Raw genomic sequence first — 27324 nt, forward strand, 5'->3', positions numbered from 1 at the left:
CGTGTTGGAAGTCTAGGTTGTTCCGCTCAACGTGATCTACTCAAGGCTTGTTGATCAATGGATAAGGCTGATGTGGGAGCCTTTGCACAGAAGAGTTTATTCAGGGTCTGGATGGAGGAGGCCTCTTCTAGTCTCTCTACTAAGTGATTGGTGTTTAAGACCTGATCCCATGTGACTGATTAATCTGAATGTTTCCAGTGCTGGGTGTGCCCTGGGATCTTGGAATTTGTTGTTTCCTGGCAGCTCTTTCCTCAGTAGTTGTGCTCTGCCCATTCCCAGGGGTTCCGCCTTTCACTCTAGGGGGATGTATTCACCTAAATCTAGGGTTCACTGTGCAGGTTTGTAGAGCTCTCCCCCTCATTCCAGGGCTCTTTCCTCTCTGGTTATGGACATTCAGAGTTTGGTGGTGTTGGCCTCTTTGGGAACAGCGGCCTTCGTTTCTCCTGTTCAGTAGGACTGACACATCTGCTTGGGTTTTCCCTTCCTGTGCTGTGATCTGGGATATTCCCACCTCCCAACAAAGCCCTGTGGAGAATGGAGATCCCATCGGTTGACCCTATGTCTCAGGAACCATAGTTAGGCACTGGCCGTGTCCATACGCCTCACAAGGTCATGTTCATAGATTTGGCTCCATTTCCTCATTGTGTCTGTGTGGCTGGCAGTCTCTTCATTGTTCTTTTCGTGTGTTTATCCATTTTAGTGCCTATTTTCAAGGAAGCACCGTTTGACTCTGGATGATTTAAGTAATGGTACAACTGCTGTGTAGAAACACCTGCTTTTCTTATGAGTACTGATTTTAGGACAGTGATTTATTACTAGAATGCGGAGATTACTTGTATATGATGCATAATTTATTAGCACATGCTAAGTGATAACGCTTTTTACTCTTGGGATGGAGCTTATGCAATCGAATGTCCATTCAATAATATTAGAAGTGAAATCTTCAATGCTATTATGCATTAGAATCTTGTGGTGTGCCAGTATTTGAGAATGCCAGAGCCAGAAGTGATGGCACGTGGTTTAAAGTCAATGACAGGTTGGCCTATGAATGCCAGGATGGATATAAAAACCGAGATGGACACACCGTAGGCTCCATAGTGTGTGGTGACAATGGTTGGTCTGATACACCCGCCTGTCAGGGTAAGTACTGATTTTCAGGATCATCGAAATAAATAAAATGTGTGAAAAGCATATCATTGTTTTGTTATTCTAAATGCAACCGTTTATATTATGTGAACTTAGATACTCGTGACCCAGGTGATATGTTTTACAACTTCCCCAGCAGTTTTCTCCCGAGTTGGTTCTTGCCACCTCCCAGCTGCGTGTTCATTCCTGCAGGTCCCGGGAGGACTTCCTTATTTCCTGATTGTGGGCAGTTCTGAGGACAGTTCCACGAATCCTGCATGTCTGCCAGCCCGCTGTCTGTTTTCCGGGGTTAGAAATAGAACCTCCATCTGTGGGCATGTGGGTGGATGCAGAGTATTCCAACTCATGGGGACAGGACATGTAAAGCATTAAAAACCAAACAACCCTTGGGAACTATGAGGGTTCCATCGTCATCATCAAAGTCATGAGAAATAACTCTTTAAATTTATAAACATATAAAAGAATTATGTTTCGTTTATATAGATTTTAATATTTTATCAAATTATTTTTGCATAAACAAATCAAGCCTATTTTTTTTTACTTTCATTGGTCCATTTTGAAATCACTTGTAATTTGGGCATTTTTTTCCTACAAAACCTGAAATGTGGTGAAATGAAACCTAAGTGTTCATATAAATATCCCTGTTCCTATTTCTACATATTCCTATGGGTTGCAATAAAGGCTTTGTCGTCAGGTTTTATAAAGATTTATGTTCTCTCTCCATTGTCCATTCTGATCTGTTACAATAGAGGGTACTTTTCTTAAGGTGATTCTCAATGTGTTTCTTTTTATTGCTCATGATTCGTTAGAGAAACATTGATACGCTCAATCTCAGATGTGTTCACAGTTTTTGCTTCAAGTTCCTGCTCAAGCTGACAGCTGGACACACCACCATGCTGGTCTGTGAAGCATTTGTGCACCTTTCCTGTCATGTGATATTAGCACCTGTGTGAACATTTTCTTTCAAATGAAAGTACCAAATATGACAACCAGGACATGAAGTAAAGTTCAGATTTAGTGAAATATGCAGTCACTCTTTCTTTCTTTCTTCTTTTTTTTTTTTTTTAGGACTTCCTTGTGGACCACCCCCTGAGGTCTCCAATGCTGATCTGTCTAACAGGTTAAACAGTTACCCACATGGGGAAAGCTATACTTACACCTGTAAACCTGGATTTCGGATCCGTGGACCTGCGTCTGTAGAATGTTCAGGAGGAAATTGGTCCCATCCCCCAGAATGCACAAGTATAGTGTATTTCATTTTCTTCTAAGGCTGATGAATACCTTTAGTTCAGAACATCCATGGTAAAACTATAGAACTGCATTAATTCTAGAAGATATCTCTAGAAGTTCTGGATTCTGCTAGAGAATGAATAGCACAATTAATGGTAATATGAGAAGTTTGGTAACAGGAGCCAAGTTATTTCATTGGATGTCATCCGTGTTCACTGTCCACGTGCTCTGATGGGCATCCTCTGACTTCTCATCTCTTCCTGTATCACAGCTGGTCCCTGCTCACCAACCTCATCATTATTCATTTCACTGAGAGTTTATCAGTTATGTCCTCATAAATCAATAATGTTCTAAGATGGATGATGTAGCCAGGCCCACATGGCTCAGTGATTGTGCATTTTCCTATGAACGAGGAGACCACAGTTTGATTCCCAGTCAGGGCACATACCAGATTGCAGGATCGAATCCCCAGTAGGGGGCATGCTGGAGGCAGCCCATCAGTGATTCTCTCTCATCATCGATGTTTCTCTCAATCCCTCTCTCTTCTTCTCTGAAATCAACTAAAACATAGTTATTTTAAGATGTTTGATGTTTTTATGGGAAACCATTTAGACAGAAGCAAAAAATGTCAAATACACATGGTGTCTGTGCTCGTGTGGACAGATAAGAATTTGATTATAAGAAGTTTGGTCTCGGTCATGCCCGGTATGCCCATCTCCTCAGGCTTTCAATGCCACCATCCCCACATTGCACTTTTGATAAATGTAAAATTATTCAAATAACTGAATCAAGATGGCTACCATTTTTAAGTTATAAGAAAAACATTGTACAGTAGGCATTGGTTTTATGTGTACCTATTATTCTAAAGTATAATTATTGGCCAACATGTACTTTTAAAGATTTACTGAAAAGTCTATGTTCTTCCTTTTTCAGAAACAATTTGTTCTAGCCCACCCAGCTATGGCAATGCCATCCTCGTGGGCCGGTTGAAGAACTCATACAAGTCAGGAGAACAAGTGGCTTATCGATGTCCAGAACATTACCAGATGGATGGACCCAATGTTGCACAGTGCAGGGACGGCGTATGGATAGGAACACCCAAATGCAAAGGTATTTTGGTGAATGGCTTCTGGCTTCATTAAAAATTAGACATACGATTCTGGGTTAGGCCAGATGAAGGAAGGTTTATGCCTCAGCAGAGAGGAACGGGATGTGCACTGAGTGCTGGGCATTGGGGCCCCAGAGCCCTCAGAGTGTGACCCCGGAAACAGCCGTGTCAGCGTCTCTGGGGAATCGGTAGAAAGGCAAATGCAGACTCACAGGCTTACTCAGACTCACATCAGAAGCCCAGGGGTTGTGACCCTGAAATTGTTGTAGCAATTCCCAGCGGGCTCTGCGCCCACTTTTGTGGGGAACCGTAGCTTCAGTCCCTTATTGCTTTATATCCACCCGAGTCTCCCCAGTGAACCTCACAGTGCTCACTGCAGTGCCCTTAAGCACTCACATTATTGGAGTATTTTTAGGAAACTGTAAATATATTGTACTCTTATTTTTCCTCAGTTTCTGTGTGGATATCTTAAGTAATCATCTTCTTTAGCCATGCGATATTCCTCAAAGCATGTGAATACTTGACTTATTCTCCAAGAACCTGGCTACTCTGCTCATTTTATAAGGACCTGAAATCCCAATTCAAAATCATGATGTTTGGGAACCACATTTGGCTGCCAAATAATATGTTTATTATGTGTGTCTTGGGTTTATAAATTCACTTGATTTTATGTAATCTATGTTTATTTTACTAAACTTAAAGAAAAATGTTCAGAAAAACCATCTTTTTTTTTTTTTTACTTTTAAAAAAGTTTTTAAATTTTTATTGACTTTATTGGGATGCCATTGGTTAATAAATGGTGCTGGTATAATTGGACCGACACAAGCAGAAAATGATATTGGACCACCTTCTCTTTTTAAAATATATTTTCTTGATTTTTTACAGAGAGGAAGGGAGAGGGATAGAGAGTTAGAAACATCGATGAGAGAGAAACATCGATTAGCTGCCTCCTGCACACCCTCTACTGGGGATGTGCCCGCAACCAAGGTACATACCCTTGACTGGAATCGAACCTGGGACCCTTGAGTCCGCAGGCCAATGCTCTCTCCACTGAGCCAAATCGGTTAGGGCTGGACCACCTTATACCTTACACAAGAATAATCTCAAAATGGATTAAAGACATAAATGCAAGTTTCAAAAATTATAAAAATCCTAGAAGAAAAAACACGGGCAATAAAATCTTAGACATTTCTCATAGTAATATTTATTTTTTGATATATCTCCTCAGAGAAGCAAAACAAAAGAAAAAAATAAAAAAATAGGACTACATCAAATTAAAAGTTTTGCACAGCATATCATCATTTTCATTGCACAAAAAATCTCTATTAACCTTTCAGAGAGGATGGAAAAGAAACTTAAGATATAGAAGATTGCCTCTTATCAAAAAATTGCTTGATCTTCTTTTTTCAGTCTTGTCTGCAAATTTGTGAACTTTTCTGTCTCAATTGTGTCTAAATGATCGCTGCATTACAGATCCATTTTTTCTCGTTATTCAGATCTCTCCTGTGGCAGCCCTCCCCCAGTGCAAAATGCCTTCATACCAAACCAGAAGCCTAGGTATCAACATGGGGATATAGCACATTATCAGTGCAGGCACCCTTTTGGCCTCTTCGGGAATCCAGTGGTGACCTGCTTAAGTGGGAATTGGACAGACCCACCTGAGTGCAAGGGTAGGTGTCTCATTCTCCCCTCCCAGTCTCTGTGCAGCTTCTGTAAGCACTTGGTTACTAGACTCCTGTCCCGCTGGCCTTCATTTGGTTACTCAGGTTGATTGCTCTATTGTTTCCTATAAATCGGTTTGGGGCCGGGAGGAGGTGAGTGTAGCTCCCACCTACTCTGCAGCTCCCTTAAAATCAACTGCTCACTCAATAAACCAACACTATCCTCTCTTAGAGTCCTCAGGTCAATGTGGGCCCCCTCCTGTTATTGACAATGGAGACATTACCACGTATCCATTAGCAGTCTATTCTCCCGGGTCTTCAGTGGAGTATCAATGCCAGGCCTTCTATGAACTTGAGGGAAACAGGAGAATAACGTGCCGTAATGAACAGTGGTCTGAGCCACCCAAATGCTTAGGTAAGTCTTTTAATGTCTCGTGGACCCTGGGAAATCCGTATGAATGTCATGTTTGCTGTTTACAACAGAACGTGCATGGACTATCACCCCTTCTGTTGACAACCAAATAGTCATGTCTGAGGAATAAAGTCTGAAAAATTCTTGAGCAACAACAGCAAGAAACTATCATTTTTCCTTAATTTATTTTCCCACTTCACCACTTATGCCCCCTTCACCCTCATCCACCTCCAGCACCCACTTCAAGGATTCTTTAATGAAAGCCCTTCATAGCGTAGGTGACATTATGAATGTTGACAATAACATGCAATGATCACTCATTCCACAGAGTGCCTCGTTTATACATCATTGATAGTTAAAATGAGTTATACCAACATGATAGATTTTCAATGAATTGGTTTGGAAAAGGGTTTGAGATTAAAATCCTAGATCTGTGTAGAAAATTCTACATAAAAGTGTAACATTCTGTGGAAAATATTTGTTGCTAGTTAAAGTTTTATGTTTTTGTTTTTGTTTTTTACCTTCAGATGCATGTGTAATATCAGAAGCAGAAATGGAAAAACATAACATAGAGTTGAGATATTCATATGCGAAAAAAATTTATTCCAGAACAAATGATTTTGTTGAATTTAGGTGTCGTCGAGGTTACTATCGTAAATTGTCACCAGACTATGCATTCCGAGTACAATGTCGAGAAGGAAAAATGGAGTATCCCACTTGTACATAACATGAGAGTTGTGTGGCAGTTTTCACATTAAAATATGCACCTCATTCAGAATGTTTTAATATTAATCTAATTCTTCTCAATTTATTTTTCTAGTAGGCTGTAACTCACTTTTATTCATTAATCACAATTCCTGTTAAATGCCATGTGGGAGATGTCATTGTAATCTGAGACCAACGGATCACTTCTCATAAGCATCTCATTAAAATGTGACAAACCAACATGCTACGTGTTCTGTTCATGAAACGTCTCTGGCCAGAAAGTAGATGCCATCTCTTCCCTCCCTGCTTTACCGCCCCCCCCCCCCCGCCCCAACTTTCTCAGAGCTTCTCCACAGATGAAGGGGCATTTTGAGACTCTAATTTCAGAGGAAAAGATAAAAAATGCTTGTCTCCATCTTCACCTTAAAGTCATTTCAAAAACACGACAAAACCAAACTGTGTCACATCCATGTTGGCTCAGATGGTAGAGGCTATTACTTAGTTTTGCTTCTCTATCCATGGCTCACTATACCCCCAGAATGATGAAATGCAACATCTACTATCCATCTAGCACATACAATCATTCAAACAGGTCATAGAGAGGATTACATTCTAACCAAGGGCCTAGCTATTGTAACACGGACTTGAAAACTGATATAATATAGAGTATAGACACGTGTCAGGAAGGGACAATAGAGTTCCCCCGATGTGAATGAGGAAGCCCTGTGGCCCCAGATATGTGGCCAGTCCCACCTACTGCTCTTTGCTCAAAGCTTGCCAGGCTTCTGGCATTTCCTGCTCTTTCCCACTATATTTCAAAGGACATAAAAGCAATATGTTAGCCAAAACTGGTTTGGCTCTGTGGATAGAGCGTCGGCCTGCAGACTGAAAGGTCCCAAGTTCGATTCCGATCAAGGGCATGTACCTGGGTTGCGGGCACGTACCTGGGTTGCGGGCACATCCCCAGTAGGAGATGTGCAGGAGGCGGCTGATCGATGTTTCTCTCTCATCTATGTTTCTAACTCTCTATCTCTCTCCCTTCCTCTCTGTAAAAAATCAATAAAATATATTTTTTAAAAAAAGCAATATGTTAGTTTCCTGTTCAACTTAATCTTCTCCCAAAGTTGTGAACGCAACTATGTCATCACTTACACTTGTACCAAGACAATAATTCTTCACCATCATGGGATTAGACTACTTGCCACTAGAGCAATAAACAGCATTGGACGTAACGGTGTGGCTTTCTGCCTATTGAATCGGATGTTTAACCGGTCAAACAAAACACGTGAGCTTAGAATGTACTGTGGGAAATAGTACAATGAAAAATTATATGTTAAAATTGTCCTGTGGTTCAGTGGTCAGAATGTGGGTCCAAGGACCAAAGGGTCTGCGGGTCAAGTCCTGGTGAAGGGCATGTATCTGGGTTGCAGGTTTCATCTCTGTGCCAGTTGGGGCGTGTGCAGGATGTGTCTCTCTCCCATTGATATTCTCTCTCTCTCTGACTCTCTCTCTCTCTCTCACTGCTTCTAAAAAGAAACAAAACATGGACAAAAATTGAATGCCAACAATGTGCTGAAATTCTTGGACTTTGTGGTGTTGTCTAGTGTGAATTCACACAAAAATCAGTGCTTTCCTAGAGATAGGAATGTATGCTGTGTCCATAGACCCTTAAGGACTGCACTCGGGTGAGAGAACGTCACAGGGACATGCAGGCAGAGTTATTCCCGTGTGATTCTCCTGTTTGAGGAAGAACCTCACCAATTCTCAAGAAGTGTCTAAAGATTAGAGTTTCATATCACTTTTGGATCCAGTTTTCAACTTATCTAAGGAAAGTGGCACAAATACATATCATGGAAGTAACTCAAGAAATGATTGTGAAATCCTTCATGCAAATTTACAAAATTGCAAAAGTCTTTGAACTTTGATATCTCCCGAGTGACCCCAGTCAACCAGCTTCCCGGTAGTTTCACTTGAATTCAGAGCCACACTCGGTAACGGCTCGTGAAGCAGACTTGAAGCCCCAAACAGCAGCGCTGGACTCTGTGCGCTAACACACCCGGGAGCCCGCCATGCTGTTACTAGTCAAGGTCATCCTCACCCTGTGGGTCTCCTGGGCTCGAGGACAAGGTGAGTTGAAACTGACGGGAATATTTGGCTCCTTCTTAAGTAGAACTTTGCCCATTTTCATTTGTTTTTACTTTTTAAAAAATCCTCACCTGAGGATACTTTTTCCATTGATCTTTAGAGAAAGAGTGAATATGAGGGAGAAGGGGTAGAGAGAGACACACACACACACACACATTGATGTGAGAGACACATGGACTGGTTGTCTCTTGCATAAGCTCCGACCAGGGCCCAGGATGGAAACTGCCACCAAGATATGTGCCCTTGACCAGCAGTCAAACCCACCGGCTATGGGTATTGGAGGGTAATTTACCAACACTTTGGTCTCTGCATTCATTAGGGACAATCTCTCACAATAAGTCATTGGCTGGAATGATGGGAAGTACAGGGACCGGCTAAATAAAAGTCACCTTTGACCCAATTCATCCGTCCCTGTGCAAACTGGATGTTTTTACTGATTCACAGCAGGGAGTGCCCATGGGGGATTATTATTCTTATCCCAAGTCTCAATGATGGCTTCCAACAGTAGGAACCATGTGGCCTCACACTTTGTACAGTCTCAGCTGTCACTCTTTTGGACAGAGGCACCGGCAATGTTTTAACAGCACCGTTTACTTTCATGGAGATGATGAGAGTAGGGAATTACAATTTATCAAGGGATGTATGCCCACTGCTTGAAAGCACCCACCAGAAGTTCTTCTATTCCTAACTAATTTAACAACATTCTCCCAATAGTATTTGGTTGGTCTCTTAGGGAAATGTGTGTTTTTATATGTGTCTCAGAGCTTTTGACTTCAAGCATTGGTGTTAAATGTAGCTATACTATGAAGTGAAAACTAAGATATGTAGACTGGACTACAATGGGAATATGAAAATATAATAGATATAGCAGGTTAAAGTGAGAGAAAAACATATATTAAAGTATATATTTATTGATTTCAGAGAGGAAGGGAGAGGGAGAGAGAGTTAGAAACATCAGTGATGAGAGAGAATCGTTGATAGGCTCCCTCCTTCACCCCCACTTTCCCACTGGGCATCAAGCTCACAACCTGGATATGTGCCCTTAGCAGCGATCAAACCCTGACCCCTGGTTCAGAGGTCATGCTCCACCCCAGAGCCACATCGACCAGGAAAAATAAAAACATTTAAGGCTCATTTGAGGTTCATGTTGATTAACATCACTCATTGCAGATGGCAGACATATTTTACTTAACACTGTGTCTTCAGTGGTTCTCAACCTGTGGGTCGCGTCCCCTTTGGGGGTTGAACGACCCTTTCACAGGGGTCGCTTAAGACCATTAGAAAACCCAATATAATGACACATTGTTTTTGTGATTAATCACTATGATTTAGTTATGTTCAATTTCTAACAATGAAATTAGGGGTCACCACAACATGAGGAACTGTATTATAGGGTCGCGGCATTAGGAAGGTTGAGAACCACTGGCCTAGGAGGTCGCATATGTTCTCTATTAGTTATAATATAGTGGTTGCTAATATACATGTGAGGACAGGGTGCTCATTTCAATGCCCTGTGCTCTTTGGAAAGAAATGACATTCACTGATTCACATGTCTTTGATGATTTTCATGTGATTTCTGCATAACACACCTGTCCTTTTACTTTTCAGAAATGACATGTGACCCTCCAAGAATTGCAAACAGTCACTTTGTTGCTGACAGAAGCATATACAGACTGGGAGACACAATCAGATACTCCTGCAAAGGTGGCTTCTTCCCTTCCATCCGGAGAAATACTGCAAAATGTACTGACATAGGCTGGGATCCTCCTCCAAGATGTAGCTGTAAGTTCCCTCCATAGCTTCACCCGCTTCTTAATTCCACAATTACTTCTCTTAAACTTAAAAATACAGGGGATCTGCCTGGCTAGAGCAGCTCAGTGATTTAGTATCGACTTTGAACCAGGAGGTCACCTTCGATTCCCCATCATGGCCCATGTCCGGGTTGTGAACTGATCCCCAGTGCAGGAGGCAGCCGATCCATGATTCTCTCTGTTCATTAATGTTTCTCTCTCTTTCCCTCTCCCTTCCTCTCTGAAGTCAATAAAAAATAAATGAAAACTAAAGACCAAATCTTTGCCTCACTGAGAAGTTAAAGCAGAGACTTCAAGGCAGTCTTTGATTTCCAAAGTCTCCAATTCTAAGAACAAAACCACATTTTTGTTAATAAAAACTTTTAACTTTTTGCTAATCAGTGTTAAATATGTGTATGTGTATGTATGAATATATGTTTCTCTCACTAATATTCTACTATGTGAATTAGAACACTGGGTAACAACACTACCATTCAAAACCTAGAACATGAGATATTGGTGTCTGTGTAACAAAGTCCCCTGAACATACAGCCTCAGACAATAGCCCCCTGTGTGTCAGCGTCAGTGGGTCAGGATTGGGGAGCCGCTTAGCTGCCTGGTTCTGGGTCCTCCCTGCTGCTCCCTGGGACGCTGCCCAGGGCGAGTGCAGGAGCCTCCGCAGCCGTCCCCCTGGGCGTCCCCATCGGCGGCCTGAGGGCAGGTCACACTCCCCGAGCGATGACCTGAGGGCCCTGGGGGCGCCTCCAGAGCATCGATGACCTGGTCACAGGGTCCCCTCAGCCACATGACCTCTTCAGAAGAGCGGCCCTCAGTCCAGCCTCACTCAAGGGAGGGGCACGGGGCTCCCTTGTATGAGGGGATGAATGTGGGAGACACTGTGCACTTTCTAAAGCCCCACCTGTCACACACGCCCCTCAGTCCACAGGGCACTTCATTCCTGGGGGGCTGCCCCTTTCCCAGTGTTTTCTGTCTCTACCATCTCCTTGCTGCTCCTTGTGGATCAGCTCATTGGGAAAGGGGCCCGCACTTAAGCTGGATCTTCCATGGGTGACAAATGAAATGATACACATAACAGGTCAGTGGCTCAGTGTTCATTCAAGGCCAAGGCCTAATGAATGTTGACAGTCAGTTGCCTTAAAGAGGAGGCCATGACCCCCGTGACACAGGCCTCAGTGTGCATAACAATGACAAGGAGAGTGATGGTTTATGTAGATAATATTGACCTACAGTGTGTGTTACTTTCAGGTGTTCACTATAATGATTCCATATTTGTATATATTGTGAAATGATCAGGGAACATATATTATTCACATCATCTGAAGATTGTAACTTTTCTTTTCCTAGAAAGCCTAATGCAATGAGTGTAATTCTGGGCATATGAGAGTATAATTCATCAATAGGAACAATGTATCTCTCATTACATTTCTATTAAGGCAAAACATTACTTATAGTACATTTTGTTTGTTTTACTTGCTAGTTAAGCCCTGTGACTTTCCAGAAATAAAACATGGACTCCTTCTTAGGGAAGACATGTATAAACTATCCTTCCCAGCCTCGGTAGGACAAAGGGTTCACTATTCCTGTGATGACAACTATGTGACTCTTTCACGAAGCAAGTGGGATCGCTTGACTTGCACACGAGGTGGCTGGTTCCCGGAAGTGCCCTGCCGCAGTGAGTGAACCTCTCTGTCCTGTGCCCGTAGCCATAGTCCAGAGTGGAGAGAGCCAACGTGAGCTCCCTAAGCCTGTGGGGAAAGCAGGTGGAGGATGAGTCTCTGAGCAGAAAGACCGACACTGGGTTTCTCTGTCACCAAGGGTCTTCATTAACAGCAGGAGACATAGACATAGATTCTACAAGCCTGCCCTTAGCATTTACACATATTTCAATTGTGGAAATTACAGATAAATACTATTTAATATTGCTTTTAAAAACATTTGGTAGCAGCTATAGTGTTTCTTAAGTTATGTGCTACTTTCGGATGCTCATGCATTCTAATTTAAATAGTATAAAGATAGTTTTTAATTTATTTTGACCCCATTTATGTGGTTTTTAATCATCATTTTATAATTCTCAGGAAAATGCATTTTCAATGATTTGGAAAATGGACATCGTCCACGATATGAGCAAAGCTATTTGCAGGGCACATCTGTACGTGTTAATTGTTATCCTGGCTACACGCTTCAAAACAAGCAGACCACAATGACCTGTACGGAGAATGGCTGGCTTCCTCCTCCCAGATGCATCCATGTCGGTAAGAAAACTGGTCTAAGATCCAGTCTGTTTGTGACTGTCTAAGACTCACCTGTAATAACTGTGGCAAAGGGTTTCTATCAGCTCCTTGTTTTGCCAGTGGCCCTACTTGGTTTAATTTTTTCAAGTGTGTATGAGTGGAAATGCCCTTTCTTTTCTTTTCTTTTTGTTTTTTTCCCCTCGCTGTTTTATTCTTTATTAAAAAACATTTTTTAATGTTTGGTAAAATTAAATGTTTAGACATTTCTATATTATTTGCTCAGCCCCAGTAGACCACTAAGTGAAAACCACACTTAGACTCTTTCAAAAGCTAAATCTTAATATTGATCTCTGTTGCCCATATTTCAGTGTGCAGATTAAAATTCATAGAAATGAAATGGGAACACAATATGTCTGCTAGGGTGTTGGGCATGCATTTTCTGAATGACAGAAAAGGGAAGTTCTGGTCACCTTACCTGAACTTATCCACACATACACCCACCTGTCAGGGTAAGTATTGATTTCCAGGATCATCGAAATACACAAAATGTGTGTAAAGCATATCATTGTTTTGTTATTCTAAATGCAACCGTTTATATTATGTGAACTTAGATACTCGTGACCCAGGTGATATGTTTTACAACTTCCCCAGCAGTTTTCTCCCGAGTTGGTTCTTGCCACCTCCCAGCTGCGTGTTCGTCCCTGCAGGTCCCGGGAGGACTTCCTTATTTCCTGATTGTGGGCAGTTCTGAGGACAGTTCCACGAATCCTGCATGTCTGCCAGCCCGCTGTCTGTTTTCCGGGGTTAGAAATAGAACCTCCATCTGTGGGCACGTGGGTGGGTCAAACTCATGGGGACAGGACGTGTAGAGCTTTAAAAACCAAACAATCCTTGGGAACTATGAGGGTTCCACTGAGGAAGGGGGAGATTTCCGGTGGAGATTGGGCCAGAGTGACGGCTGAGGAGATGCAGAGCAGAGGACAGATCTGGGATGCATGTTGGTAGAAAAGACAGTGACGTTACTGAGTGTTGGGTGTCAGGCAGAGTGATCGTCCAGGGACTCACACGTTTATTGTAAATGTTCTCTCAGAAGGAGGCAGGTACGTGGAGGTGGCGTTTGGTCAGGCGGTGCGGGCAGGAGAAAGAGCTCTTGGAGAGGAGCATCTCCACTGTTGACGTGGGTGCATGAGCGTTGAGCCGCCCAGGGACCATCAATATTGGATTCTAAGCTACAGAGTTGAATGTTGAGGCCTGGCCCGATCAACATATGAGATTCTCCCCATGTAAATGGTGACGTCTCATGGGGAAAGAATCCAGAATGAGAAAAGAGGAGCCCTCCATCTGAGCCCTGAAGCATTCCAGCATGCAGATGTCCCACAGAGGAGGAGAGGGCCGCAAAGTAGAGAGAATGAAAGGACTCAGAGAATCAGGAGGAAAAATGTTGGAATGAATGTTGCCTTAGGGCTGGGGAGATAAAAGGATGAAAGGGACAGGAAGTCTGACAGAGGATTCATAGTCTGGGTGGGTCTCAATTCCACTCCACGATTCGCCAAGCACGTGTCTTTGGGCAACACCAAGCTGATCAGAAGCATTGTTCATTCGTCCAGATCTGCGAAATGTTTCCATGGTGACAAACATTCTCATATTTTTAAAAAATATTCTGGTGGTTTGTCTACATTCTCAATGCCGGCTTGCACATGCACCTAGCATGGGCTCCATACAGGCTCCTTGCATTATGGAAAACAAAACAAACAAACAAAAAAAACCACCACACCAACAACAATGGAAAAAGTCAAATAATGAATCAAATGATAATAATATATCTAATACATTTTTATATTTTCAAAGGAAGGAATATATCCAAGGACTTTGAAAATTGGAGAGATTGAGGGCTCGTGTCATAGAGAACGGCATCTCTACACAGAAAGGTTGAAAACTGTTTGGAACCGCGCAACAGGGAGAGCAAGGAACGTGATCTCTTAAAAAATGTTCAGAGACCATGAAGCCTGGGGTCTGGATCAACAAAGAGAGGAAACGATAAGATGGCATTGGAAGTGTAGGCGTGAAAGAGTTGGGATTTTATTCTTCATAGCAATTGATTTAAGTTAATAACCAAGCAACTTTTAATGTCCCTCTACCAAAATACATGAGAAATGCTTCTCTAAAAAGACTGGTTCCCCAACTATATTAAATTAAAATAACCAATTTTTATTTAAGCATGCAATTTAAAATTGTAGCATTCGTTGTTGTTTAATGTGAGAGAATAGTATTGTTTTGATAATACCAAAAATGTAGCATTTAATTTTATAAATGTCATTGGTAAAATCATATTTACAATAAGCTAGTTGATATTACCAATAAGTTTTCAGGACACATCTATCGCTTCATTGGGTCCCAACTGAATGTGAGGGATGTGTCAGAAATAATAGATAATGCACTTCCAGGGAGAGCATTTATTTGATGCCTCTCCGTACATGCAGCACCCCGCCACTTATTCTTGCATGACATATAAAGTTTACTTGGCACTGGTTAATCATCCGTTCTCATTAAATTATTTACTCTTTTTATAGAAAGAGAATGCATCGTTCCCGATATAGAGCAGAACTTAATTGTTCAGCCCCGGAAAGAGAAATATGTCATTGGAGACGTGTTGAAATTCTCCTGCAGAAATAGACTCCTCACTCTCATCGGACCAGACTCTCTTCAGTGCTACCACTTTGGATGGTCCCGTAGCCCTCCAACATGTAAAGGTGATTAATTCTCTGACCCCTGCTCAAACAGGAATTAGAATGTTGGACATCAGCTGCCCTTTTCTCTTAATTTTCTGCTGGCTGCCAGTGTGTCTATAACTCAGTGCATTAAGCCAGGAATGTGTGCTGGATAGTAAGATATCTCCCACTTTCTTATTTAAGGAAGTAATCTTTCATTGTTGTTTGGACTATATACTGAAAATCTCCATAGATGGACATATTGTGTGATGCTGGAGTGACCTCTTTAGTCATAATTTTTGCATAACTTCCACCATTGGTATTGGACATTTCCATCAGCATGGGTCTCACCTCAAGTTTCCCTGAGAATTTCTAGACAATTTCAAGCATCACAGAGTTAATTCAATGCCATATACTATATAAGGTAGAGTTAAAATTTGTTGATCAAATACTTGCCTCCAATGATTTTTCCCCAAAAAAGTTTTGATGAAATGTTTCTGTGGAATGTGAATAGTAACACAATGATATTTGGTCATTGATTTGCATTTAGTTTTAGATCTTCTAGAGCAGGGGTGGGGCACCTTTTCTCTGCCAAGGGCCATTCGGATATTATGACATCATTCTCAGATCATATAAAATTATCAATTAAAAGTTATCCTGCTGTAATTGGTCAAACATTTAATTAACTCACCCCTATTGCATTGGCAGGGCCAGACCAAACGATTTCCAAGGCCTTTTATGGCCCTCAGGCCAGACGTTCCCCACCCCTGATCTAGAATATCGAACGTTTCCTGGGCTTACATATATGTCCAATGTGCTAGTTCTGTATCATAACGGAACTGGGAGACATGAATCTGGTGTAAACACCATTCTTTATCCTTCCTCAAAAGAATGCTGTGATAAGTTAGATAATAAGTAATAGATTAAAGAAAAAAAATCTCTTCATTTTCCTGGATTTTCAGTTGTACAGGAGACACTTTAACCTTTAGTTATACAGTATTTCTATCGTAGAGAAAGTACAGTCCTGTGATCAACCTCCTCGACTCCCCAACGGGACAGTGGCCGACACACCGAAAGGGGAATATGAACACGGTGAGGTGGTGGAGTATGTGTGCAACCCCAGGTTCCTGCTGAAGGGTGCGAGGAAAATTCAGTGCGTTGATGGAGAGTGGACACCCTTGCCCGTGTGTATTGGTAACGTATCCAAAATTTCAGTAGTGTTTCTGTTCATATCAAGACCTCACTTACATTTTAAAGTTGAATGTTTGTTTGTGGGATTTTCACAGAGGAGGACAGTACATGTGGAGACGTACCTGAGCTGGAGCACGGCGAGGTCGTGTCCCCAGCACGGCCCCCCTATCACCATGGAGAGTCAGTAGCGTTCACTTGTGGAGAAGGCTTTACAATGATTGGTCACAGCTCAGTTACATGTATTAGGGGAACGTGGACCCAACCACCTCAGTGCATTGGTGAGAAGACACTTCTATAATTGACAATTAATAGCACTGTGATTTTTTATTGTGAAACTCTACACGCAACCATATTTTTGAAAATGTCGCCTTGCAAATTATAATGAATCCAACATTCATTGTTTATAGTTCAATAGGATCTACAGAGGAAAATTAGAAATCAACAATAGAATTTCATGCTTCTGTCCCTCATATAAAAATCATTTAAACCCGTGAAGCTAAATTTTACTTAAAGACACATGATTGAAATTTTCTCTTCACTGTTTACTTTGTAAATTCTTGTAAACCAGCCTTTCACTCTATGAAGATGTTTCTTTTCTCTGAATAAATAAATTCTTTCAGAAAACAAGCATCTTTCGACATACCACAACCATCACACCTCCTTTTGACTACAAATCTTCCTTCAGTTCTCATCTCGAAGAAGATGACTCATTTTGTGTCCCTCACCACTCTGGACCCGCCCTAACAATAAGGCTATTTCTCAAGCCTCTTGTCTGTTTTAAATTAATCCCCTTTATTTTAGTTTTTTTTCAAGGTTGCATTACAAAATCATTACTTTTCTTTGGCCAATTACTTGACTTTTCTTTGTTCTGTTCACCCTCACTTGAGTCTCATCATTTACAAATTATTAACAAAAACTACCTAAGACCTACACTGATACCTTATCAAATTCAAAAAGGATTGCCACCTGCATTGCATTTTTGAAATATGTAGCTGTGTACGAAAACTTCCATAGTCCATATCTAAAACATACTGCAGCCAATATAAATGTGTTATTAGGGCATTATAATATTATTGGATTCTAGGATGATCTGGTGTATAAAATAGCTTCTCAAAGATTCTAAGAACATGTATACAAAATGTGTTATGACTTAAAAACCAAGTTTCTTATTCTGGTTTTTGGTGTTCATGCCAAAGGTATGCTGAGACATTCACTATACCCTACACCTTAAGTCAACTTTTCTTGTTAGTATAAAGTTATTTTAAAATATATAATTAAACTAGGAAATTAATATATTCTATCCATAGATAATTGTTTTCTTTTACCATTTGAAGACTATAGACTGAAAATAATGTAGAGATATGTGGCACCAAGAAAAATGGATGTGAAAATTTGCAGATTTCAAATGAGACCATATTTAGTCATGTATGACTCTTCCCTATGTAGTTCTGCCAAAAGATGAACCCCAATGTCCTTGCAATCCCCAAAGCACAGCATGGCTTTAGGATGACTATGTGTTCAAATATTGTAGCCCAACTCATTCAGCATGATCAGGAAGAACGTTGCTGCTGGAATTTAGATTCTGGACTCCATAGTTGTTGTGTTGGTTTTTTTTTTTTATTAGTTGCCTGGATTTTCATAGTTGGTGTCTTCAATGGAATATTTTCATTTTACAGCGACAGTTGAACTGAAGACGTGTAAATTACCAAAGACAATTGCCTATGAGACAAAGTTGTCAGGTAGGGTTGAATATGAGCATAATAAGGAAATCAGTTACACTTGTGGGAGGAAGGCAAAGCAGAAACGCTCAGTCTGCGTGAACGGAAGATGGGAGCCCGAGGTGACCTGCACAGGTGAGCTCTTGTTTAGAACATTTCCAAATGGTGATTTTCCTTCCTGCCTTGTACAAGGTGTCTCTTTGTGTCTTAACATTTTATTTCTAAGTCTGTATTACGACAATAATGTTGTAGCCTGAAAGTAATTTAGAAAATAACCAAAACACTGTTTCTGAATAGTCATTGTATCCGGTGCATTGGTCAGCTGTCAACAAACCACCCGGCAGTGCGGTGGCTTTAGAGTCACATTGGGCAGTGGGTGTGCGCATTCCTATTGGGATCCCATTGCCACCAAGTTCTTACCTTACAGATGTGCCTATGCCTGTAACGCGTGTATTTATCTAAGCATCCATGGGTGCACGCTCTATCTATGTCTGCATCCCTCTATCTCTGTAGGAATCTGCACATCTAGTCATCTGTCTTTGCTCATTTATCTGTCTGGCAAACACTGAGTCTCATTGCCACCACCAATTCCAATAACACAGGGTTCATTCCTCTTTTCATATCTTTATTGCTCTTCTTTAATTGAGGGCACCTTGACCCACTCATCTCAATATTTTTACCAATTTCCATGGGCCTAGAATATACAGAAAGCATTTTACATAAGCTCAGCTACCCAAGATTGATCACAGAACGAATAAAGAACCTACAAGGAAGGCCATGAGAATATAAACCCAATGAGGTATATTAGAGTGACAAGCAAGATGAAAGTATAACATATTTAAACACAGAACATAGCATTATAGTTTGATCTTTCCAGGTGCATTATTATTGATCATTTTATTCACTGAATTGTTATTTTAATATTTTTGACTTAGGATTTTTCATCAAGAAATCTAATTTTAATATTTTTAGAAGCACCACGATGTCCACCTCCACCTCAGATTCCCAATTCGCAACATATGGCCCTTTCAGTGAATTTTCAAGAAGGAGAAAAAATATCTATTCTCTGTCAAGAAAACTTTCTAATGCACGAAGGAGAGGAAATCGTGTGCCAGGATGGACGATGGCAGTCAATACCGCGCTGTGTCGGTCAGTAGTGGGTCCCTTGCGTTACACTGCCTCTTAGATGAGGATAACCCACAGCCCTGCTTTGTGTAAAAAAACAAGATCACCCTTCTCCCCTACCCATCCCACTCATCTCAAAACAGTACCCTCCAACCAGGTGCCAAAATCAATCAGCATTATTTCCTTTCTAATGTGAAACGAATGCAAACAGAAATTTCCGGTGACTGTGAAATATCTAAGTTCTGTGTATGCGTATGTCACTCCTCAAGACGAACAGGAGGAGACTGAAGAGGCATATGGGACACATGGACCGTAGCATCAATTTTATGGGCACATATGTCTTTGCAAGTTTCAAATACTTTTAGTTATTCATAATTTAATTGGTTCCAATGTCCCTAGTTTAAAATCCCAAACAGTGTTGGATTTTATTTTTCAATTTAAACATTATCTTTGTGCTTCACCCTCTAATCTCTATTTTTCATATAGAAAACACGCTGTGTTCTCAACCACCTCATGTAGAACATGGAAGCATTAATTCATCCAGATCTTCAGAAGACGAAAGAGAATCATTGGGACCCAAGCTATATGCACACGGCACCACATTAAGTTATATTTGTAAGGATGGTTTCAAATTATCCAAAGAAGATGGGATAACATGCCACCGGGGAAAATGGAGTGCTCCACCACAGTGTGTAGGTGAGGACAGCATGCACACTGAAGTTCTGTTTTGGTGCAGTTCAGTAAGATAATCCATCGTCACCATCATAGTCATGAGAAAAAACTCTTAGATTTATAAACGTATAAGAGCATTATATTTCATTTATATAGATTATAATATTTTACCAAATTATTTTTGCAGAAACAAATCAAGCCTATTTTTATTACTTTTATTGGTTCATTATGAAATCACTTGTAATTCGGGCATTTTTTCCTATAAAACCTGAAATGTGGTGAAATGAAACCTCACTCTTCATATAATTATACCTGTTCGTGCTCCTACATATTCCTATGGGTTGCAATGAAGGCTTTGTCACCAGGTTTTATAAAGATTTATGTTCTCTCTCCATTGCCCCTTCTGATCTCTTACAGTAGAGGATACTTTTCTTAAGAGGATTCTCAATGTGTTTCTTTTTGTTGCTTATGATTCGTTAGAGAAGCATTAACACGCTCAATCTCAGGTGTGTTCATAGTTTTTGCTTCAAGTTCCTGCTCAAGCTGACACCTGGACACACCACCATGGTGGTCTGTGAAGCATTTGTGCACCTTTCCTGTCATGTGATCTTAGCACCTGTGTGATCATTTTCTTTCAAATGAAAGTACCAAATATGACAACCAGGACATGAAGTAAAGTTCAGAGTTAGTGAAATATGCAGTCACTCTTTCTTTTCTTTCTTTTTGTTTTCTTGGACTTCCTTGTGGACCATCCCCTGTAGTTTCCAAAGCTGTTCTTCCTAACAGGTTAAACAGTTATCCACATGGGATAAAATATTCGTATACCTGTAACAGAGGATTTCAGATCTGTGGATCTGCGACTGTAGAATGTTCAGGAGGAAATTGGTCCCATCCCCCAGAATGCACAAGTATAGTGTATTTCATTTTCTTCTAAGGCTGATGAATATCTTTAGTTCAGAACATCCATGGTAAAACTATAGAACTGCATTAATTCTAGAAGATATCTCTAGAAGTTCTGGATTCTGCTAGAGAATGAATAGCACAATTAATAGTAATATGAGAAGTTTGGCAACAGGAGCCAAATTATTTCACTTGATGTCATCTGTGTTCACTGTCCACGTGCTCTGATGGGGATCCTCTGACTTCTCATCTCTTCCTGTATCATAGCTGGTCCCTGCTCACCAACCTCATCATTATTCATTTCACTGAGAGTTTATCAGTTGTCTCCTCATAAATCCGTAATGGTCTAGATGTTTGATGTAGCCAGGCCCACATGGCTCAGTGGTTGAGCATTTACCTATGAACTAGGAGACCACAGTTTGATTCCCAGTCAGGGCACATGCTGGATTGCAGGATTGAATCCCCAGTGTGGTATGTACTGGAGGCAGCCAATCAATGATTCTCTCTCACCATTGGTGTTTCTATCACTAAACCCTCTCTCTTCCTCTCTGAAATAAATAAAAACATAGTTATTTAAAGATGTTTGATGTAATTATGGGGAAAGATTTAGACAGAAGCAAAAAATATCAAATGCACATAGTGTCTGTGCCCGTGTGGACAGATAAGAATTTGATTATAAGAAGTTTGGTCTCGGTCATGCCCGGTATGCCCATCTCCTCAGGCTTTCAATGCCACCATCCCCACGTTGCACTTTTGATAAATGTAAAATTATTCAATGTAATTAAATCAAGATGGCTACCATTTTCAAGTTATAGGAAAGACATTGTATAGTAGACATTGGTTTGGTGTGTATCTATTAATCTAAAGTATAATTATTGGCCAACATGTACTTTTAAAGATTTACTGAAAAGTCTATGTTCTTCCTTTTTCAGAAAAAATTTGTCCTAGCCCACCCAGCTATGGCAATGCCATCCTCACAGGCCGGAAGAAGAACTCATATAAGTCAGGAGAACAAGTGGCTTATGGATGTCCAGACTATTACCAAATGTATGGACCCAATGTTGTAGAGTGTAGGGACGGCATTTGGGTAGGAACACCCACATGCAAAGGTATTTTGGTGAATGGCTTCTCCCATCATTAAAAAATAGATGTAGGTTCTGGTGAGGCCAGATGAAGGAAGGTTTATGCCTCAACAGAGAGGAATGGGATGTGCACTCAGTGCTGGGCATTGGGACCCCAGAGCCCTCAGAGTGTGACCCCGGAAACAGCCGTGTCAGCGTCTCTGGGGAATCGGTAGAAAGGCAAATGCAGACTCACAGGCTCACTCAGACTCAGCATCAGAAGCTCAGGGGTTGTGACCCTGAAACCGTTGTAGCAATTCCCAGCGGGCTCTGCGCCCACTTTTGTGGGGAACCGTAGCTTCAGTCTCTTATTGCTTTATATCCACCCGAGTCTCCCCAGTGAACCTCACAGTGCTCACTGCAGTGCCCTTAAGCACTCACATTATGAAAGTATTTTTAGGAAACTGTAAATATATTGTACTCTTATTTTTCTTCAGTTTCTGTGTGGATATCTTAAGTACGTATCATCTTCTTTAGCCATGCGATATTCCTCAAAGCATGTAAATACTTGACTTACTCTCTAAGAACCTGGCTACTCTGCTCATTTCCTAAGGGCCTGAAATCCCAATTCAAAATCATGATGTTTGAGAACCACATTTGGCTGCCAAATAATATGTTTATTATGAGTTTCTTGGGTTTATAAATTCACTTTGATTTTATATCATCATTTATTTTACTAAACTTAAAGAAAAATGTTCAGAAAAACCGTCATTTTTTTTTTACTTTTAAAAAAGTTTTAAAATTTTTATTGAATTTATTGGGGTGCCATTAATGGTGCTGGTATAATTGGAAAACACAACAACAACAAAAATGAAATTGGACCACCTTCTTATACCTTACGCAAGAATAATCTCAAAATGGATTAAAGACGTAAATGCAAGATTCAAAAACCATAAAAATCCTAGAAAAAAAAACATGGGCAGTAAAATCTTAGACATTTCTCATAGTAATATTTATTTTCTGATATATCTCCCCAGGCAAGCAAAACAAAAGAAAAATAAATTAAACAAATAGGACTACCTCAAACTAAAAAGTTTTGCACAGAATAATCATCATTTTCATTGGCCTAAAAATGTCTATGAACCTTTGAGAGAGGATGGAAAAGAAACTTAAGATATAAAAGCTTTCCTCTTACCAAATAAATTGCTTTATCTTCTTTTTTCAATCTTGTCTGTAAATTTGTGAAGTTTTCCGTCTCAATTGCGTCTAAATGATCACTGCATTAGAGATCCCTTTTTTCCTCTTTATTCAGATGTCTCCTGTGGCAGCCCTCCCACAGTGCAAAATGCCTTCATACCAAACCAGAAGTCCAGGTATCGACATGGGGACACAGCACGTTATGAATGCAGGCAGCCTTTGGGCCTCTTCGGGAAAGCAGTGGTGACATGCTTAAGTGGGAATTGGACAGACCCACCAGAGTGCAAGGGTAGGTGTCTCATTCTCCCCTCCCAGTCTCTGTGCAGCTTCTGTAAGCACTTGGTTACTAGACTCCTGTCCCGCTGGCCTTCATTGGTTACTCAGGTTTGTTGCTCTATCAATTCCTGTAAATCGGTTTGGGGCCGGGAGGAGGTGAGTGTAGCTCCCACCTACTCCGCAGCTCCCTTAAAATCAACTGCCCACTCAATAAACCAACACTATCCTCTCTTAGAGCCCACAGGACAATGTGGGCGCCCTCCTGCTATTGACAATGGAGACGTTACCACATATATATCACCATTCTACGCTTCGGGGTCTTCAGTGGAGTATCAATGCCAGGCCTTCTATGAACTTGAGGGAAACAGGAGAATAACGTGCCGTGATGGACAGTGGTCTGAGCCACCCAAATGCTTAAGTAAGTCCTTTAATGTCTCGTGGACCTTGGGAAATCCGTGTAATGAATGTCATGTTTGCTGTTTACAACAGAACTTGAATGGATTATCACCTATTCTGTTGACTACCAAATAGTCAAGTCTGAGGGTAAAAAGTCTGAAAAGTTTTTGAGCAACAACAGCAAGAAACTATCATTTTTCTTTATTTTAATTTTTTTCCCCATCACCACTTATGCCCCCTCCACCCTCATCCACCTCCACCACCCATTCAAGGATTCTTTAATGAAAGCCCTTCTAGCATAGTTGACATTGTGAATGTTGATTATAACATGTAATGATCACGCATTCCACAGAGTGCCTCATTGTAACATCATCGATAGTTAAAATGAGTTATAGCAACATGATGGATTTTCAATGAATTGGTTTGGATTAGGGTATGAGAATAAATTTCTGGATCTGTGTAGAAAATTCTACATAAAAGTGTATAATTCTGTGGGAAATATTTGTTGCTAATTAAAGTTTTATGTTTTTTTTTTAACTTTCAGATGCATGCGTAATATCAGAAGAAATCATGAAAGAACATAACATAGAGTTGAGATATTCATATGCAAAAAAGGTTTATTCTAGATCAAATGATTATGTTGAATTTGTGTGTCGACCTCAGTATACTAAAGTGTCACCAGCATCTGCATTCCGAGTACAATGTCAAGAAGGAAAAATGGAGTATCCCACTTGTGTATAAAATGAGAGCTATGTGGCAGTTTTCACATTAAAATATGTGCCTCATTCAGAATGTTTAAATATTAATCTAATTCTTCTCAATTTATTTTTCTAGTAGGCTGTAACTCACTTGTATTCATTAATTAGAATTCCTGTTAAATGCCATGTGGGAGATGTCATTGTAATCTGAGACCAACGGACCACTTCTCATAAGCATCTCATTAAAATGTGATAAAACAACATGCTACGTGTTCTGTTCATGAAACGTCATTCACATTGGCCAGAAAGTAGATGCCATCTCTCCCCTCCCTGCTCCCCCCATCCCCCTCCCAACTTTCTCAGCTTCTCCACAGCTGTGGGCGTTTTGAGACTCTAATTTCAGAGGAAAAGATAAAAAATGCTTGTCTCCATCTTCACCTGAAAACCACTTATCAAACTCATCAAAACCAAACTGTGTCACACCCATGTTGGCAACAGATGGTAGAGGTTATTACTTAGTTTTGCTTCTCTATCCATGGCTCACTATACCCCCAGAATGATGAAATGCAACATCTACTATCCACCCAGCACATACAATCATTCAAACAGGTGATAAGGAGGTATTAGATTCTAATCAGGGACCTAGCCATTGTAACACGGACTTGAAAACTGATAAAATATCGAGTATAAGTACGTGTCAGGAAGGGACAGTGAGGTTCCCCAGATGTGAATGAAGAAGCCCTGTGGCCCCAAAGATGTGGCCAGTCCCACCTACTGCTCTTTGCTCAAAGCTTGCCAGTCTTCTGGCATTTCCTGCTCTTTCCCACTATATTTCAAAGGACATGAAAGCCATATGTTAGCCTCTTTTTCAACTTAAACTTCTCCCAAAGTTGTTAAGGCAACAATATCATTGCTTACACTTGTACCAAGACAATAATTCTTCACCATCATGGGATTAGACTACTTGCCACTAGAGCAATAAACAGCAATGGAGGTAACGGTGTGGCCTTCTGCCTATTAAATTGAATGTTTAACCGTCAAACAAAACACATGAGCTTAGAATGTACTGTCGGAAATAGTACAATCAAAAATTATTTGTTAAAATTGTCCTGTGGTTCAGTGGTCAGGGTTTTGGTCCAAGGACCAGAGGGTCTGCGGGTCAAGTCCTGATCAAGGACATGTATCTGGGTTGCAGGTTCGTTCCCTGTCCCAGTCGGGGGTGCACAGGACACAAGCAATTGATGTGTCTCTCTCACATCGATACCTCTCTCTCTCTCTCCTCCTCCTTCTTAAATCATGAATAAAAATTGAATGCCAACAATGTGCTGAAATTCTTGGACTTTGTGGTGTTTTCTATTGTGAATTTACACAAAAATCAGTGCTTTCCTACAGACAGGGATGTACGCTGTGTCCATAGACCGCAAAGGACTGCACTCGGGTGAGAGAACGTGACAGGGACATGCAGGCAGAACTATTCCCATGTGAATCTCCTGGTTGAGGAAGAACCTCACCGATTCTCAAGAAGCGTTTAAAGATTCGAGGTTTTTTTTTTTATTTTATTTTATTTTATTTTTTTTTTATTGCTTAAAGTATTACAAAGGGTATTACATATGTATCCATTTTATCCCCCCGCCCTAGACAGTCCCCTAGCCTCCCCTATCACCCAGTGTCTTATGTCCATTGGTTATGCTTATATGCATGCATACAAGTCCTTTAGTTGATCTCTTACCCCCCTACCTCCTGCCCCCCAGCCCTCCCCGGCCTTCCCGCTGCAGTTTGACAATCTGTTTGAGGCAGCTCTGCCTCTGTAAAAGATTCGAGTTTCATATCACTCTTGGATCCAGGTTTCAACTTATCTAAGGAAAGTGGCACAAATACGTATCACGGAAGTAACTCAAGAAATGATTGTGAAACCCTTCATGTAAATACACAGATATTGCAAAAGTCTTTGAACTTTGATATCTCCCGAGTGACCCCAGTTAATCAGCTTCCCGGTAGTTTCACTTAAATTTAGAGCCACACTTGGTAACTGCAGCAGATTTAACCCCAAACAGCAGCACTGGAAGATCTGCACTAACACACACCCGGGGAGCCTACCATGCAGTTACTAGTCACGGTCATCCTCACCCTGTGGGTCTCCTCGGCTCGAGGACAAGGTGAGTTGAAACTGACGGGAATATTTAGCTCCTTCTTAAAGAATTTTGCCCATTTTCATTTGTTTTTACTTTTTAAAAAATCCTCACCTGAGGATATTTTTCCATTGAACTTTAGAGAAAGAGAGCAAGGGAGGGAGAAGAGGATGAGAGAGACACACACACACAGTGATGTGAGAGACACATGGACTGGTTGCCTCTCACACAAGCCCTGACCAGGGCACAGGATGGAAACTGCCACCAAGATATGTGCCCTTGACCAGCAGTCAAACCCACCAGCTATGGGTATTGGAGGGTAATTTACCAAAACTTTGTTCTCTGCATTCATTAGGGACAATCTCTCACAATAAGTCATTGGCAGGAATGATGGAAAGTACAGGGACTGGCTAACTAAAAGCCACCTTTGGCCCAATTCATCCGTCCCTGTGCGAACTGGATGTTTCTACTGATTCACAGCAGGGAGTGCCCATGGGGGATTATTATTCCAAATCTCAATGATGGCTCCTAACAGTAGGAACCATGTGGCCTCACACTTTGTACAGTCTCAGCTGTCACTCTTTTGGACAGAGGCACCGGCAATGTTTTAACAGCACCGTTTACTTTCATGGAGATGATGAGAGTAGGGAATTACAATTTGTCAAGGGATGTATGCCCACTGCTTGAAAGCAACCACCAGAAGTTCTTCTATTCCTAACTAATTTAACAACACTCTCCCAATAGTATTTGGTTGGTCTCTTAGGGAAATGTGTGCTTTTATATGTGTCTCAGAGCTTTTGGCTT

At 41.0% G+C, this 27324-nt stretch overlaps 3 protein-coding genes across 4 annotated transcripts in view; 2 read left to right on the forward strand and 1 right to left on the reverse strand.

Moving 5' to 3' along the window:
• The window catches only part of LOC132222545 (complement factor H-like), a 209030-nt gene that overhangs the window by 34590 nt on the left and 147116 nt on the right, over window positions 1-27324 (reverse strand). The gene's annotated exons all lie outside the window — the stretch shown is intronic.
• Window positions 2218-6502, forward strand: LOC132222550 (complement factor H-related protein 1-like). Its single transcript, XM_059677655.1, has 5 exons — window positions 2218-2388; window positions 3310-3486; window positions 4981-5154; window positions 5378-5560; window positions 6085-6502. The coding sequence occupies exons 2-5, from the start codon at window positions 3423-3425 to the stop codon at window positions 6282-6284; spliced, it is 621 nt and encodes a 206-aa protein (XP_059533638.1). The 5' UTR covers window positions 2218-2388; window positions 3310-3422; the 3' UTR covers window positions 6285-6502.
• The window catches only part of LOC132222546 (complement factor H-like), a 37753-nt gene continuing 18652 nt past the window's right edge, over window positions 8224-27324 (forward strand). Inside the window, exons 1-14 of one of the 2 annotated variants that reach the window (XM_059677646.1) lie at window positions 8224-8389; window positions 10016-10189; window positions 11696-11890; window positions 12294-12470; window positions 15020-15199; window positions 16169-16351; window positions 16444-16626; window positions 18025-18201; window positions 19039-19215; window positions 19678-19887; window positions 21696-21872; window positions 23137-23310; window positions 23533-23715; window positions 24238-24652. In XM_059677646.1, coding sequence (XP_059533629.1) covers window positions 8332-8389; window positions 10016-10189; window positions 11696-11890; window positions 12294-12470; window positions 15020-15199; window positions 16169-16351; window positions 16444-16626; window positions 18025-18201; window positions 19039-19215; window positions 19678-19887; window positions 21696-21872; window positions 23137-23310; window positions 23533-23715; window positions 24238-24434 — 2445 coding nt within the window. In that variant the 5' untranslated portion in view covers window positions 8224-8331 and the 3' untranslated portion in view covers window positions 24435-24652. Of the gene's footprint in view, window positions 8390-10015; window positions 10190-11695; window positions 11891-12293; window positions 12471-15019; window positions 15200-16168; window positions 16352-16443; window positions 16627-18024; window positions 18202-19038; window positions 19216-19677; window positions 19888-21695; window positions 21873-23136; window positions 23311-23532; window positions 23716-24237; window positions 24653-27324 lie in introns of those variants that run through there. The other variant, XM_059677647.1, reaches the window with a different exon arrangement.

Source organism: Myotis daubentonii, chromosome 20 (assembly GCF_963259705.1).
Source record: "Myotis daubentonii chromosome 20, mMyoDau2.1, whole genome shotgun sequence".
Taxonomy (NCBI): domain Eukaryota; kingdom Metazoa; phylum Chordata; class Mammalia; order Chiroptera; family Vespertilionidae; genus Myotis; species Myotis daubentonii.

Excerpts from the sequence above, each read along its gene's own strand:
- LOC132222550 (XM_059677655.1), top strand. The coding sequence starts at position 3,423 with ATGGATGGACCCAATGTTGCACAGTGCAGGGACGGCGTATGGATAGGA. Across the intron at positions 3,487-4,980 it reads AGGAACACCCAAATGCAAAG|ATCTCTCCTGTGGCAGCCCT; the intron begins GTATTTTGGTGA and ends CTCGTTATTCAG. Across the intron at positions 5,561-6,084 it reads TGAGCCACCCAAATGCTTAG|ATGCATGTGTAATATCAGAA; the intron begins GTAAGTCTTTTA and ends TTTTACCTTCAG.